This window comes from Molothrus aeneus, chromosome 2, assembly GCF_037042795.1.
Source record: "Molothrus aeneus isolate 106 chromosome 2, BPBGC_Maene_1.0, whole genome shotgun sequence".
In the NCBI taxonomy this organism is placed as follows: Eukaryota; Metazoa; Chordata; class Aves; order Passeriformes; family Icteridae; genus Molothrus; species Molothrus aeneus.
In genome coordinates this window covers 35,727,042-35,740,709 of record NC_089647.1, presented here as the reverse complement: position 1 = coordinate 35,740,709, position 13,668 = coordinate 35,727,042, and the positions used below count along the sequence as shown (strand labels likewise).

Below are 13,668 nucleotides of genomic sequence, written 5' to 3'. Positions count from 1 at the left end.
TGCAAACTATTCTATGATTTTAAATACAACCTCTATAATGCACACTACATAGAGCATATGTAAGTTGGCCAGCTGTCAGGAGCAGCCGGGCAAGCTTTCGGGGAACTAAGAGAACATAAATTAGTGTTTTTCCTAATAGGCTTCTGACGCTGGCATCTGTGCTTCAGTGCAGATGAGACGACCATTTAACACGTACACACAAGCATGTATTCCAAATCAAACTCACATGCAAGGAAAGGGAAAAAAAAATAAAATAAAAGCGGCAGGAACTCTCCGGAGGCCGAGCATTCCCCCAGAGCCGCGGCCCCACTCACGACCGGGCCCAGCCGCCCGGCGGTTCCGCAGCCCCGCAGCAGCGCCTGCGCCGCCGCCCGCCCGCTCTCGCCGGCCCCCGAAGCTTCGTGAAGATTCCGGAAGGCTCCGGCCGGCTCTTTCCGCCGCCGGAGCTGCCCCGCCCCCGGTGCTGCTGCCCGGCTTCCTTCCTTCCTTCCCTCTTCCTTCCGCCGTGTTCCCGCGGGCTCGGCTCTCCCGGGCGGCGGGGCAGGAGGTGCTGTGGCCATGTCGCTGCTCTGCTACAACCGGGGCTGCGGCCAGCGCTTCGACCCCGAGAACAACACGGAGGGTGAGGGCGGCGGAGGGGCCGGGGCGCGGTGCCTCCCTGGCTGCCAGCGCGGGGAGCGGGGGCGGCCCCGGGGCTCTGCGGGGCGGTGTGAGCCCGTCCCGCCCGGGCCCGGGCCCCGCGGCGCTGCGGGGCTCTCAGCCGGCCCCGGGTGCGGCTGCCCCGGGGACACGCGTGTGGGGCCGGGGCAGGCACGGCGCTGTCATGTGTGCCAAAGGCTCTCTAGGCCAGCGTAGGCTTCTCTGCTCAGGGCCTCTGTGGGTGTTGCATTTATCGCAGTTACCAGCGGGTTTTTGGTTTTTAGATTGGTTGGCTGGTTGGTTTGGTTTGGTTTTAGTTTTGGGTTTTTTTTAATTCAAGTGTGTGTATTTGCAGCAGGTAATTAAATGTGCCTGAATTGCACACGTGTGTCTGCTCTTCTAAGTGCCTTGAGCTCTTGCAGTGCTTCTGTGTTTGCTGGGAATGCTAGGGAAGTGTATTTAAAGCTCTGTCGTTTGGGGTTTCATAATTCCGCAGAGGTGCAGAAGGGTGAGTTGAGTTTTCAGAAGGCTTGCCCTCACCTGGTTTATAGAGTAACTGTGTTGGTTGAATTTCTAGAATCCTCTCTTTGTGTTAATTTAATTTTTAGTGACCCCCCCAGGGGTAGAAGTAGGCTGATATGTTCTAGCTTGTACATTTTTCGTGGTTTAGAACCGTGGCAATAAAGAGTGTTTATTTTCCTGAGCTACATCGTTTTGCATAGAGAGGGGCAACATATTGAGTAGGATTTGCTAATGTGAGTAACAGCAGAAGCAGGCACAGTTGTGGAATGCTTACATTTAGTGATCTCTTCCACCACCATCCTCTACATCCCTTTGCCCCAAAAGGCAAACCAGATATTGTTTAAAAAAAATAAATCCTATTAGGACTTTGTGACCTGCTGTGCTCCTTATAAAAGTAACGCTTCTTTACAGTTTGTGATCAAGCTGTAGTAAACTAGGTCAGGTTGGCATGGCCATATGCTAGCTCTGTGGTGCTTGGGTTGGGGAAAACAATTTCATAGCATGCAGTTTGTTTCAGTAAGTGGCTGGAACATGTAGTGGAATCACTGTGTCCTAGATGAAGCATTTCTGAAGGTAAATGAAATTATTCACAGATCACTGCAGAGAACCCAGTTTTGCATATGGGTGACCCCTACAAATTTCTACTTTGACATTTAATGAAAGGACTAATGAAGTGCTTTAATACGGATGCAGGCAGTAAGGTGATAGTAGTGCATGGTAGGATCAGTTTGACTATGAAATTGACATCAAAAAAGCTCCAAACAAACAAAAACCTGAAAAATTATGGTACTTGTGTCTCCAAAACTTATCTGAAGGTTAGAGAAAACGGCTTTGAAATACTTTTGTCTTCCTGCTAAAGGAAAGGTATTAACAGCAGTGGAGAGGTAACTTGTTTGTTTGTTTGTTTTCAGTGAAAGCGTAGAATAGCAACCAAAAGCTGCAGCAATCTGATCTCATATGAATCAGAACTAGGATATGCTTTTATCTGCTTGTATCCTAATTTTCTGTTGGGCTCAGTGTGAGCACAGACGGGCTGGTGTTTTACTGTCCTCTAGCAGGCACGATGGTCAGACCGCTCAGTGGTCAGATCCCGCTGGCTCTGCTGAGGCACTGCAGAGCTCCTTCTCCTGGCATCTTCTCTCCTGGAGCACGCAGGGCTCTCAGGAGGCAGCAGCCAAGTGGGCTGTCATTTGCTCCACCTGGTACCTACTGCAGGGCAGGCTCCAGGGAGAGAGGAAGAAGAATTGCACTTGGCCGGATGGACCACCAGGCACTTGTCTGTGTCTTCCTTGAGGTAGAGCATAGCCACCCCTGAGTTAGTTGATTTTGTGATGGTTCTGGTCTCTAAAACGGTAGCTGTTATTAACAGCATCTCTCTAGTGAATAATTAGACTCATTTAAGTCTTCTGACTCAGAAATAATCTTTGCTGCAAAACAGAGTTTATTTTTACTGTCATGGTACTTATAATGATATGCTTTCATACTTTTGGAAAAGAATAACCTTTGCTTTTATTTTTATTTGATTTAACAGTGAAGTCCTGGTCTCTCTGCAACTAACCACCTTTTTCTTTTTAATTTTCCTGTAAGGTTTACCAGCATTAGTTTTCATCCTGAAACTGAAGGAATTGATAGAGGTTTATGGATGTATTTGTGAGCCTTGCTGGAGGACTAATGTCCCAAAATATGTGCATTTTGAGTTAAAGTGGGAACTGATGTCCCTCAGACTCTATTAGTGCTTTAAACATAGGCGTTGAATATAAAATCAAAGAAAATTATACTAAATGAGGTTTCTTTAAAAATCTACATATTTATAAAAAAGATAAAACCATTTGGGTTGGGGTTTTTGCCTATTAAATATCTGTAGGCATATTGTTCTTTATAACTTTTTTTTTTTGCTTCCTATTGTGGGCATTGTTACTGTTTCTGTCACTTAATTTTAAGTGTTTCTAATTTTGCTTTAAAGGCTAAAAGATAGTGCTTAGAGTCAAGCCAGTAAAATACTGTCCATGCAGTAAATGTCAGTGCGAAGTTATATAATCAGAGCAGTTTTATTACATTTTAAAGGAATAAAAGTAAAAGAGAACAGCTGTGTAATGTTGATAAACATTTGTGAATACAAGCACTTTCATTAATGGAGGTTGTGTTCCAGTGTAGTGTTTGTACAGAATCTATTAGTAATAAATAGTATTTATGCATCAAAACTGCATGTGTGTGGAAGACTAACCTTTGGGTTCAAATCCTTAGGTGGCTTAGGATACTACAAACATTGAAAAAAAAACAAGGTAATTACGGTTCAAATCATGAACTCATCATTTGCATCAAGAGACTTTTTTAACAGAATACTTGTCAACAGAAATCTCTGATCCAGTTCAAATACATGTATTTGAAGCGATAAATCAGTGTTTTCTGTCCGTCAGGTAGCCATAGGGTCACCTTCTTACTTCTGCAAAATTACCAGTAAGGCCTGATTGCTGATGGAGGCCAGGGATGATCCACAGAGAGTTTCCTTGTTCCACGTGGAAATAGTAGTTTGTCTTAGATACCTGCTTTCTAGTTTGTGTAGTATAATCCTTAAGAAGAAAGAAGACCTCATTATTTATGTTTAATATATGCACTCAGATAGCTTTTTTGGAGGAATCTGGATTTTTCTGAGTAATGATGTGCCCTCAGGGAGGTGGGGCAGCTCATGGCATACATTAATTGTGAATGTGGCATTTTTGCTGGGTTTGTAATCATATGAATAAATATTCTTGGTGTGCCTCAATATTAACAATAATCATTGCCTTCTAGGTTCATGCACATACCATCCAGGTGTGCCTGTTTTTCATGATGCTCTCAAAGTAAGTATGCAACTGTCCTTTTAAGTATTATCTATTTAAGTATTATCTATCTACTTGGTTTTTCATCTTTTTAATTTCAGATCTTTCAGTGTTGAGAAACTGATGTTCAGCCTATCATGAACAACCCCATGAAATTAGAAAAGCACAGTTACTAATTTCTGAAAAAGAAATTAAAAACTCCACTCATCTGGTCTAAATGCCGTGCAAGTCTAGATGACTGTTTCCTGTTGATTAACTGACTTTAGGTCTCTCAGCAGTTTAATTGGGTCCTCTAAATAGGACTGTGGAGCCATTGAGAGGTTTCATACTCTTTAAATTAATTAACCTGCTTGGAATTCAGAGCAGCTGCTTGTGGTCTAATGTGGCCAGGATACTAATGTGTATGTGACATTTGTCTGCTGTAAAAAACAGTCATGTTCATTTAATCAGCCAAATGAGGATGTTGGTTAAATTCGGACTGGTCACCCATGCCTCTTATGCACCTGCCCAGGATTCTTGGGCTCCATCTTCAGTGAAGAATTAAATATACCTGTGATGGTACATCACAGTGCTTAGGCCGACGGCACAGCCCATCCTTGGTTTTGTGCTAAACTGTTTTCCTTCTTCAAGGATCTACTGGATGCATACAAAGTGCTTACAGGGGATCATTTCTGACATAACTGCTGAAACAGTGCTGGAAATCATTCTAATAATTTAATTGTAGTCAAAAATCTGGTGTCCAAAAATGGAGCCTGGCACTTTATTAATACTGATGTAGCCTAAGTGACTTTTCTTAGAGCACTTAACTGCTGTTTAGCTGAGCTTTGAGGGAGTGAGTGGGGTTTTTTTTTCTTGGTACTTAAGAAGTACTTCTACTGGAAGTGCATCTCATCTCAACAATGTGGTGTCTTTTGGCCTTGTGAAAGCTTCTGCATTTGTGCTGGGCAGTGTGTTTGCTGTGAGCTGTTGCTTATGTTGCAGTACCTGACTCTGGAATCAGCCATCGTGTTTCACTGGCAAATTGGGGCAAATAATCTTAGATCAAATACTGTACAGTTGCTTAGACAATGGTAAATTTTTTTGTACAAAATTACAGCTGTACTCAGAGCACAGTACAAAAATCTTCTACATAATTATGAAGGGAGAAGTTATTCAGTTAGCTCAAAAACTTATGTTTACTCCCTCTTTCTCTTACATACTCACTGTTTACAAACAAGTACTACTTTCCTCCTTCTCCTGCCTCTTGTCTCTTAATTAAAAATCTATCATAATTGCAAATGAGCAGTTTTCTTCGTGCTATGAGTTCTAGATAATCTAGGTGGGCAGGATGAACCTTTTGTCTCCTCAATTGTGGAAATAGTTTATATTTTGAGGGTATTTTAGAACCACCTACCTAAAACCCATTGTGTTGCACCACTTAAGCTTTCAAGCAGTGGTGCATTAGTCAGTGTGTTGCCTCTAATAAGCTTCTTTGAGTTCTAAGATAGATTATTCACAGTGGCAAGGCAATTTACTCTAAAGTTGAATTTCTGGTTTATATAATAAAAAGTGCTCTTGATTGATGTAGTTGGATAGCTGTGCAATGCACATATCCAATTCTGTTGGTGGGAAATAAGAAACTGAAAGATCTGAGTGGTGCTCAAGAAAAAGAAAAAAAAAATCCCTCTCATTTTTGGAAGAAGGCCTTGAATATTGAGTCACAGATGAGCCTGGTCTCAGGTGTAGTCTTTGTTTTGCTTATGTGTTACTTAATGGATGAAGTAGCATTTCTGTTTTCTGTTGCACAGAGTTGGCTCCTAACTTGTCATGGAAGTATTGCCTCACATTTATTGAACTTTCTGATTAAGGCAGCACCAGCAAACTAGAAAACTTCTCTGACTTTTAAAAATGCAGATGATACTATTGTCCACAGTAGGGAAGGAAACAATTGCTAATTTTGATATGCCACATCTTTTAAATAAATATAATAAATATTTTGCTTTTCTAAAACTGTTGTCAAGTTCAGTAGTCATGCCTATGTTGTTTCTCTTCCAAAATGTTTATAGGGTTGGTCATGTTGTAAGAGGAGAACAACAGACTTTTCTGACTTCTTAAGCATTGTGGTATGTACTCATGATTATTTACAATTTCTATACTTGTCAAGTGACAGTGATTAATATTAAATGGTGCATGTGCTTACGTGTTTTAAATTAGCCTAATTCTGTTGAAACTGTCTTAATTCTTATATCCTTTTTTTTTTATATAATGCTGAAGTCAAAGCTCATTTTCAAGCTTTGTTAGAATTATCAAAGTAGGTTTGGATAGAACTGCTTGCTAATAAAGAAGGATGGTCAGTATCTATTGCCTCTTGGCTTGACTACAGAAAGTATGCATTTTTCTTTTAACTTACATCGAAAATGAGAATATTTTCCACTTTAGTGGTAGGGTTTCCTTTGCAGCCAGTGTTAAGAGTGGGCTACAGGAAATGATGGAGCTGAAGAAATGAGTCAAGAAGACTTGTTGCAGTTTTTGTTAATTTTTAATGCATATGAACTACACTGCATTTATATATAAATAAAAACATATGCTTTCCACAATAGGGCTGTACAAAGGGTTTCCATAACAGCGAGAAACCTCCTGAGCCTGTTAAACCAGAAGTCAAAACTACCTCAGAGCGAAAGGAGCTAGCTGAACTGAAACCCAAATTTCAAGAACACATAATTCAGGCACCAAAACCATTGGAAACAATTAAGAGACCAAGGTACGGTATATGGAACTTAAGGTTTTGCAAATTTGTAGTCAGTTGGCCAAGTTAAAGCTTGCTCGGTTATTCAGTGTTGTACATTTCATGAAGTATAGAAATTCTGACATTAACCTTAGAAGACCATGGTTTTGGTAGAAGTGATGTTGTTATCTTGAGCTTCAAAATACGAGAAAAGAATTCTGTTATGGCAAAGAAGTACTTGATCTTTCAACACAAAAAGCAAAAATTGAAGTCTATAACCTCATAGCTTAAAATGCCACTAGAAACTGTGTTAAGTGTTTTAAACAGTAATAAAAATAATTTTGGAATGCTTGTATTTCAATTCCTTAGTATCTCTGATTTATTTTTATTTTTGTAGAATATATAGGATTTCCAGTTGAAAGCCAAGACTGCCTTCTAAGTTTCTAGTCTGTTTTTTCATAAACAGTTCAGATTGGCATTTACAAGTGTAGTTTGTTTCTTGAAGGGAGGTTTGAAAGGAAGAGCTTGTAGGAAGATTAAAAGTTACTACTTTGTCTTCTTTAAATTCTTTCTTATGAAGTAAGTTGACACTAATACATGGATTTTTTTAGCCCAGATGAGCCAATGACAAATTTGCAGCTGAAAGTGTCAGCTTCCTTGAAACAAGCTCTCGATAAACTGAAACTGTCATCAGAAAATGAAGGGAGAAAAGGTAAGGAGACAGGGAGATTAAGTAGGTATGTGATGCTAAGTGCCACAAAAATAAATGCTGATCTTGTCATTTCTGAAGTGATAGTTTCCTGTAATTATGTTCTTTTTCTTAATAATCTGAAATACCTTCCAGTCCAGGAAATGATGATTGAAGTTCACATGTGGGTAACATGGGAGACTTGGTTGTCAGGAGCAGTTCATTGTCGTTAGCATTATTTCAACTGTGTCTTTGCTAAGATTTTGTGGTTAGAATGGATGTAATGGGAACATCCATTTCTGAATGTGTGACTGACAGAGTTACCAAGAAATGAACTTTACTCCCTATTATTGCAGAGACAGTATAATATAAAGCCTTCATAAATTGGTGAAATTCCTTGGAAGACTAGTCGGTTCTCCCTTGTCTGTTTTTCCTCTTTCTTCTTCCCACATTTTATTTGGAATTTGGTTCCAGAACTACACTGCTCTTTAGGTAACTTTATAATTTCAACCTATGCTTGTGGCTATTTTATGCTCTTTTGTTCTTGTGCCAAGCTAATTTAGCTCTTCTTTCTCCCTGGTATCCAAATTATTTCCTTGTGTGTATTTATAGACAGCAGTTGAAGCCTTTTACATTCTTAGTTTTACAAAACTGAACTAGGTGAATGATTGTTCACTTCCCCTGCGATTGTAATGATCCTCTTAATCTTTTTTTATTTACCCCACTTAAAATGTGTAAAGGTACAGAGCCTAGAATTTGATGCATAGGTAATACAGCATTTGGAATTTTTCTCTCTACCTCTCTGGCAGATTTTACTGTCAGGCAGAAAATAGAATCTTGAAGAGGAAGATTTTTCTAATCTCCTCCTTGGCTCATTTTAGTCCATAATAAAAGCAAAGTGTTCAGTCAATTATTCAATTCATTTGCTATTTTCTCTAATAATCTGTTTACAGAGGAAGATAGTGATGAAATCAAGATTGGGACGGCATGTAAAAATGCAGGCTGTTCAAAAGTAAGTGGTTCAGTTGTACTCTAAATGCCACTGCTCAGCTATTAAGTGAGCAGTTTTGGTTTTTTGTGTGCTACAAGTTAATTTGGAAATGGCACAAAGTCCATTGGGTTTAACAAATGCATATTTGATAACATACTTAAGTATGAACAAATGTGAGTTTGTTCACAGAAAGTTAAAGATTTTTTTTCTTAAACCTGTCATGAACTTCTAATTAGTAAGCTTGTCAAATCCATGGTACTGAGGTGTTTCAACTTAACATAATAAATATAGTGTTGGTGAGAGGTGGCTTACTGATAACACTTGAGTTGCTCTTGATAATGTGTATAGATAAGAAGTATCTACAGATCTTAACAGTTAATGCTTCCTGCAAGAAGAATTAAAAAAGTCAGTGTTTTAACACTTCTAGTACCAAAATTAGTCATTATATTATGTAGTCATTTTAAGTGAAAGTTACACTGACAGGCTTGTTTTGTGCAAAATAGCTATTTTACCTGGCAGATTTTGCATTATCTACTGAAGCTCTGGTGGGAGAACTTTGGCAGTCTTTGTGTTGGGAAGAACTGATCTGATATTCTGTGGCTAAGTTGTATATTGTTTATTTTACTTTCTACAGAGAATCCATGTGTTTTATGAATGACAAATTTAATCTATTTTCAAGTTAAGTTCTTGTTTTCTCTGAATGCTCAGAGTATTTTAAAGACAAAAATCTCTATGAGGATGTGCAGTAACCTTTATGAGCATAGGTGGTGTCACCACTGATGTGTGCCATTGAATTAATATAAAGTACAGCTTCTTAGCAGTGCCAGAGAACCTTCTGTGAAGGAAGGTTGAACACTTACTTTGAAAAGCTAGAACAAACCATTAAATCTAGAGTATTTACCCAAAAGCTTTGTCGTGCTTTGGTGATTATTTCTGGTTTTTGTTGTGTTTTATTTTATTCCTTGCTCGAAATCCTGTTGCAATAATACACTTTAAATGCTTTGTCCCACCAGACATACGAAGGACCGCACAGCACAGAAGAAGTATGTATATACCATTCTGGTGTACCTATTTTCCATGAAGGGTTAGTATTCAGCTAACTTCCATTTTTGTACCTGTGTTCTGTGAAGGGTTAGTATTCAGTTAACTTCAGGGTTTTTTAACTAGTTTATTGTGTATTCTTGCTTTCTTTGTAAATGTTGTCTTGATTTATTCTCTATTCCCTCTTCTGTCAAAAATGACAATGCTTGAAAAGAGTATATGGAAGTAACAGTAATACTGCATAAAGGAAAGAGCTTAAATGTTCTCTGTAAATAGTGTCCTAAATATTGTTTGTTAATTACTTTGCAAACTTTCAAGGATGAAGTATTGGAGCTGTTGTAAAAGAAAAACTTCTGACTTCAATACATTTTTAGCTCAAGAAGGCTGCACAAGAGGAACACACATATGGACTAAAAAGGATGCAGTAAGTAGCATTAGGATTGCATTCTGTAACTGGCTATTCTGAATTTTGAATACTAGAATGTAGTTTGTAGCTTGATTGAGTTATTATTGTAGCTGAGCTATTACAGATCACCACCTTTGATATAAGGTGGAGGATACATAATGTACATAGCAGGGAAACTGAGACATGGAGTGTGAAGTAGTCTGTGGTACAGGAGTACTTGACTCTTTAAGAATATTGTATTTGGTCACATGATGGATGCAGCTGAACAAAAAGTTCTTGTTATGAATATGTTGTCTGTTGCTGAGGCAAAAAGGGTTTGACACTGCAAACATCAGGAATGTTTAACGAAAGAAAATAAAGATACGTTATAAGGAGTGTAGTTTCATTACTTCATTCCAAAGCAATTACTTCATAAATCCTTTACTTCTTTTAAATCTTACAATTGCTGCTTGCTTTGAATATTTATATTTTTGTTCAAAAATTATTTGCAAGGGCAGAAAGTAGGGATTAAAAAAAGTTGAAATGGTGAGTCTAAAGCAGGAGACTGTAGAAAAAGACTAAAGAATTTATCCACATTTAAAGAAACCATGAGTATATTAATTGTATGTGTATTGAGATAATGGGCTTCTATCCAACAAGGGGTTTTTCTACATTAGCTTTTTGTTTTTATTTTGAGGGCTTTTTTCACAGTTTACTTACTTTTTCTGCATCAGAGAACAGAGAGTAATACTTTTTTTTGCATGACTATGAAGCATTCTTGGAGTCATGGCATTCTTTTCTGTGTTCAGTTCCTTTTTATAACCTGCTGGTTAACTGTAGTCTTGGAAAGGAAGTTGATCCACCAAGTAACATTTTTTTTTGTTGTAGTTTGTTTGAGAGGGAGATACTGAAATTCTTAGTAAAAAGAATTGCAAGTGGAGTCTTGAGTCTCCTGTGAAGATGAAATACAGTCCTTTATTAGCTATGCTAATTAGCTATTAAAAAAGTTCTGGGTGTTTATGCTGTTAATCTTGTAAAAAAATATTCAAATGTAATTCTAAGTCTTTTTTTTTTCCTGTACTTTTTTCCTTATATAGGGTACTAAAGTAGTTCCATGCAGGCATGATTGGCACCAGACTGGAGGAGAAGTGACTGTTTCTGTATATGCTAAAAACTCTGTCCCTGATCTGAGCTATGTAGAAGCTAATAGCACAATGGTAAGCCTCTACCAAGTTCAGCAACTTGAACCTAGGAAAATCTGCTCAGTTTTATTTACAAGGCAGAGATAGCATAAGACTCTTTTTTGAGTAACTGCTTTTTCTTGGCATTTGTGTTTGCTCAAGTATGTATAGCTTTTTTCTCCCTTCTGTTTGGACATCTGCACTTTAATGTGTGGGGTTTTTTTAAAGCTGCAATAAAGTATGCAAAAAAAAAATCTTTGATTTGACTTCCATAATTAAAATTCAAGCATGATGGGTTTGCATCACCATATGTATAAATAATTATAGAGTCATCATTTACTTGTATTTGACTTAATGTAATTTGATACCATTCTTCATTGTATGCTGTTTCACAGCTACTAATATTAAACAGGTGTTAAAATGTCTCTCTGATTTCTTAATCTAAAATGATAAGATACCAGTGGTCACTGTTGATTGCAACTGTATCATAATCTATTAAAATAGATGCTCATCTCTATTTCAGAGGGACAATTTTATCACTTTGGTCATTGTAGGATCCAAGTCCTAAAGTGGTATATTCTGTTTAAATGTGCTCAAGGTGTCAGATGTTTTATTGTCATGATAAACTTTTGTTTTGTTTTGTTTTTTTTTCCTGTTTAGGTAAATATCCATATTGTATTTGAAGGAGAAAAGGAGTTTCATCGTAGTGTGAAGTTATGGGGAGTAAGTATAAAAATATTTTTTCTATTAAAAAGAAGCAAACAAAAAATCTAACAAAAAACCCCAGAGGGAAATGTAAGCATAAGCCATTAGCTTCTTCTCTTTCAAAATGGTTTGGTTTTCCTCATTACTCTGCTTTTTGAAAGAATTTCTGTTGCATGACATTGAGTAATTACATTTAAATCTGAATAAAATGACCCTGGAGATCCAGTGTGACATCATAATGGGCACTGCTTTGTACAGAAGGTGGCCTTCCAAGGTCCTTTCTGATCTCAACACCATGGTAGTGGTATTGCAGAAAACCCTTGGTTAAGTATGTTAGCCAATGTATGTTAGATATGCATCAGCATATGGTTATGCCATAAGCAATCCATAGCTTGGGAATGGGAAACAGTCTTGATTTTTCAAGATACTAGAAGGATCTTCATCTACCTAAACATCTGCTGAAATTTAGTGATGAGGTACTCCCTAACTTAAATCCCCAGTGTCTGTTAAATTAAAGCATGAAATACCTTTACTGTTCTAGGTGATCGATGTAAAGAGGAGTTACGTGAACATGACTGCTACAAAGATTGAGCTCACAATGAGAAAAGCAGAGCCCCTGCTATGGGCCAGTCTGGAGTTACCAGTATCCAACACACAACCAAAACAGGAGAGTTCGGATCAATAACAGTTCCAAGAGACGAGTTATTTCCCATAATGAAGTGGTGACTTGCTACTGTAATCAAATATTTAACTTTTATATAGATTTCTTTTTTTTAATGCTAGTTCATCTGTTCCCTTCTAGAAAGAAATTTGATGCACAGCAAATGGGGGTGTAAACTTGAAAGGGTAACAGTTATTTCTGCTCTTGCTCCCATGGATATGTTTATGCTAGATGCGATGTCTCCATGGGAATTTAGCGTAAAACAGCTATTGCCCTTTGCTTGCAACCTTCCCTTCCATGCACTGACTATCCCAGTAGATGTGCTCTCTGTTCACAGTGAGTGTCTTTGTTTTTCAGCTGTTCTGTTTAGACTGGATGCGTTTGGTAGCCTGTGTTAAATTCAACACTGTTATGAAGCTTACAGTAATGCAGATACAAAAATCTGAGATTGAACTGATTGGCATGTAATTCTACATCTAGAGTAAAAGGTTACATAAACAGAAATAGGAAGTTGTACTCTTGTAGACTTTTGTGTTCTGAAACGAAGATTTCTTTCAATACCTGTTGGCTTATGTAGGAATGAAATGAATGGTGTTATTCCAAGGATTTCAGTACTTGCTGGCTCCTGCTGTCTTTCATGTATCAAAGCAGATCAGGTTAAAATTTTAAAAAAGGTGGCAAGAAGGGATTTTTTTTTTTACTCTTTTACATTTGCTATTTCAGTAGTTAAATATAAAAGCAAATGGACAGTGAAATGGCTGTATAACTTAGCATTTCAGCTGTGAAGAGTATGCAAACAGCAAACTATTGTAAAATTACCAAAGTGCTGTATATATTTGGCAGCCTTTAGAATGTATAGTCTGTCCTATTTTACAACATTGAAAATCTCAAGACTCTTCTCAAAGTAGATGGATATGTGTAGTAGGAGAAGCCAGGACACACTGTAGGTGTCTTGGTAAAACAATTTCCATATAGATATGTGTATCTCTTGGCTCTGAGGATGGTCATTTAAGAACTGCAGTTATATACAGAGCAAAACTTAGGAGAAACAACATGCTTTACAATCTCTGTCTCATATTGTAATTGTACCTTTGACTCAAAATACTTTGAAAGAATACTGTATCTTTTGGGCAGGCTGTAATTAGAAGTCAAGACCTTAGTTTTGTTTTCAGTTCATCAGTAAAGGTGTGTGGCTGAAAACAGGATAGCTGTAAAAATGTGATTTTTTTTTTTTTTTTTTTTTTTTTTTAATCCAGGCAGCAACACACACAGTAACATTACTTTCTATTTCTGGTTGGAATAGTTTCTTAAATTTGGCTTACAGCTGAAATA

The 13,668-nt window shown here is 37.9% G+C and overlaps 1 protein-coding gene across 1 annotated transcript; it reads left to right on the top strand.

The window, feature by feature from the left end:
* Positions 1 to 478: 478 nt before the first annotated feature.
* Positions 479 to 13,541, top strand: CHORDC1 (cysteine and histidine rich domain containing 1). Its single transcript, XM_066570433.1, has 11 exons — positions 479 to 622; positions 3,952 to 4,001; positions 6,026 to 6,082; positions 6,560 to 6,720; positions 7,296 to 7,396; positions 8,326 to 8,384; positions 9,377 to 9,447; positions 9,723 to 9,828; positions 10,887 to 11,006; positions 11,631 to 11,693; positions 12,217 to 13,541. The coding sequence occupies exons 1-11, from the start codon at positions 559 to 561 to the stop codon at positions 12,358 to 12,360; spliced, it is 996 nt and encodes a 331-aa protein (XP_066426530.1). The 5' UTR covers positions 479 to 558; the 3' UTR covers positions 12,361 to 13,541.
* The last annotated feature ends 127 nt before the right edge of the window (positions 13,542 to 13,668 follow it).

Excerpts from the sequence above, each read along its gene's own strand:
- CHORDC1 (XM_066570433.1), top strand. The coding sequence starts at position 559 with ATGTCGCTGCTCTGCTACAACCGGGGCTGCGGCCAGCGCTTCGACCCC. Across the intron at positions 6,083-6,559 it reads CTGACTTCTTAAGCATTGTG|GGCTGTACAAAGGGTTTCCA; the intron begins GTATGTACTCAT and ends TTTCCACAATAG. Across the intron at positions 7,397-8,325 it reads AGAAAATGAAGGGAGAAAAG|AGGAAGATAGTGATGAAATC; the intron begins GTAAGGAGACAG and ends ATCTGTTTACAG.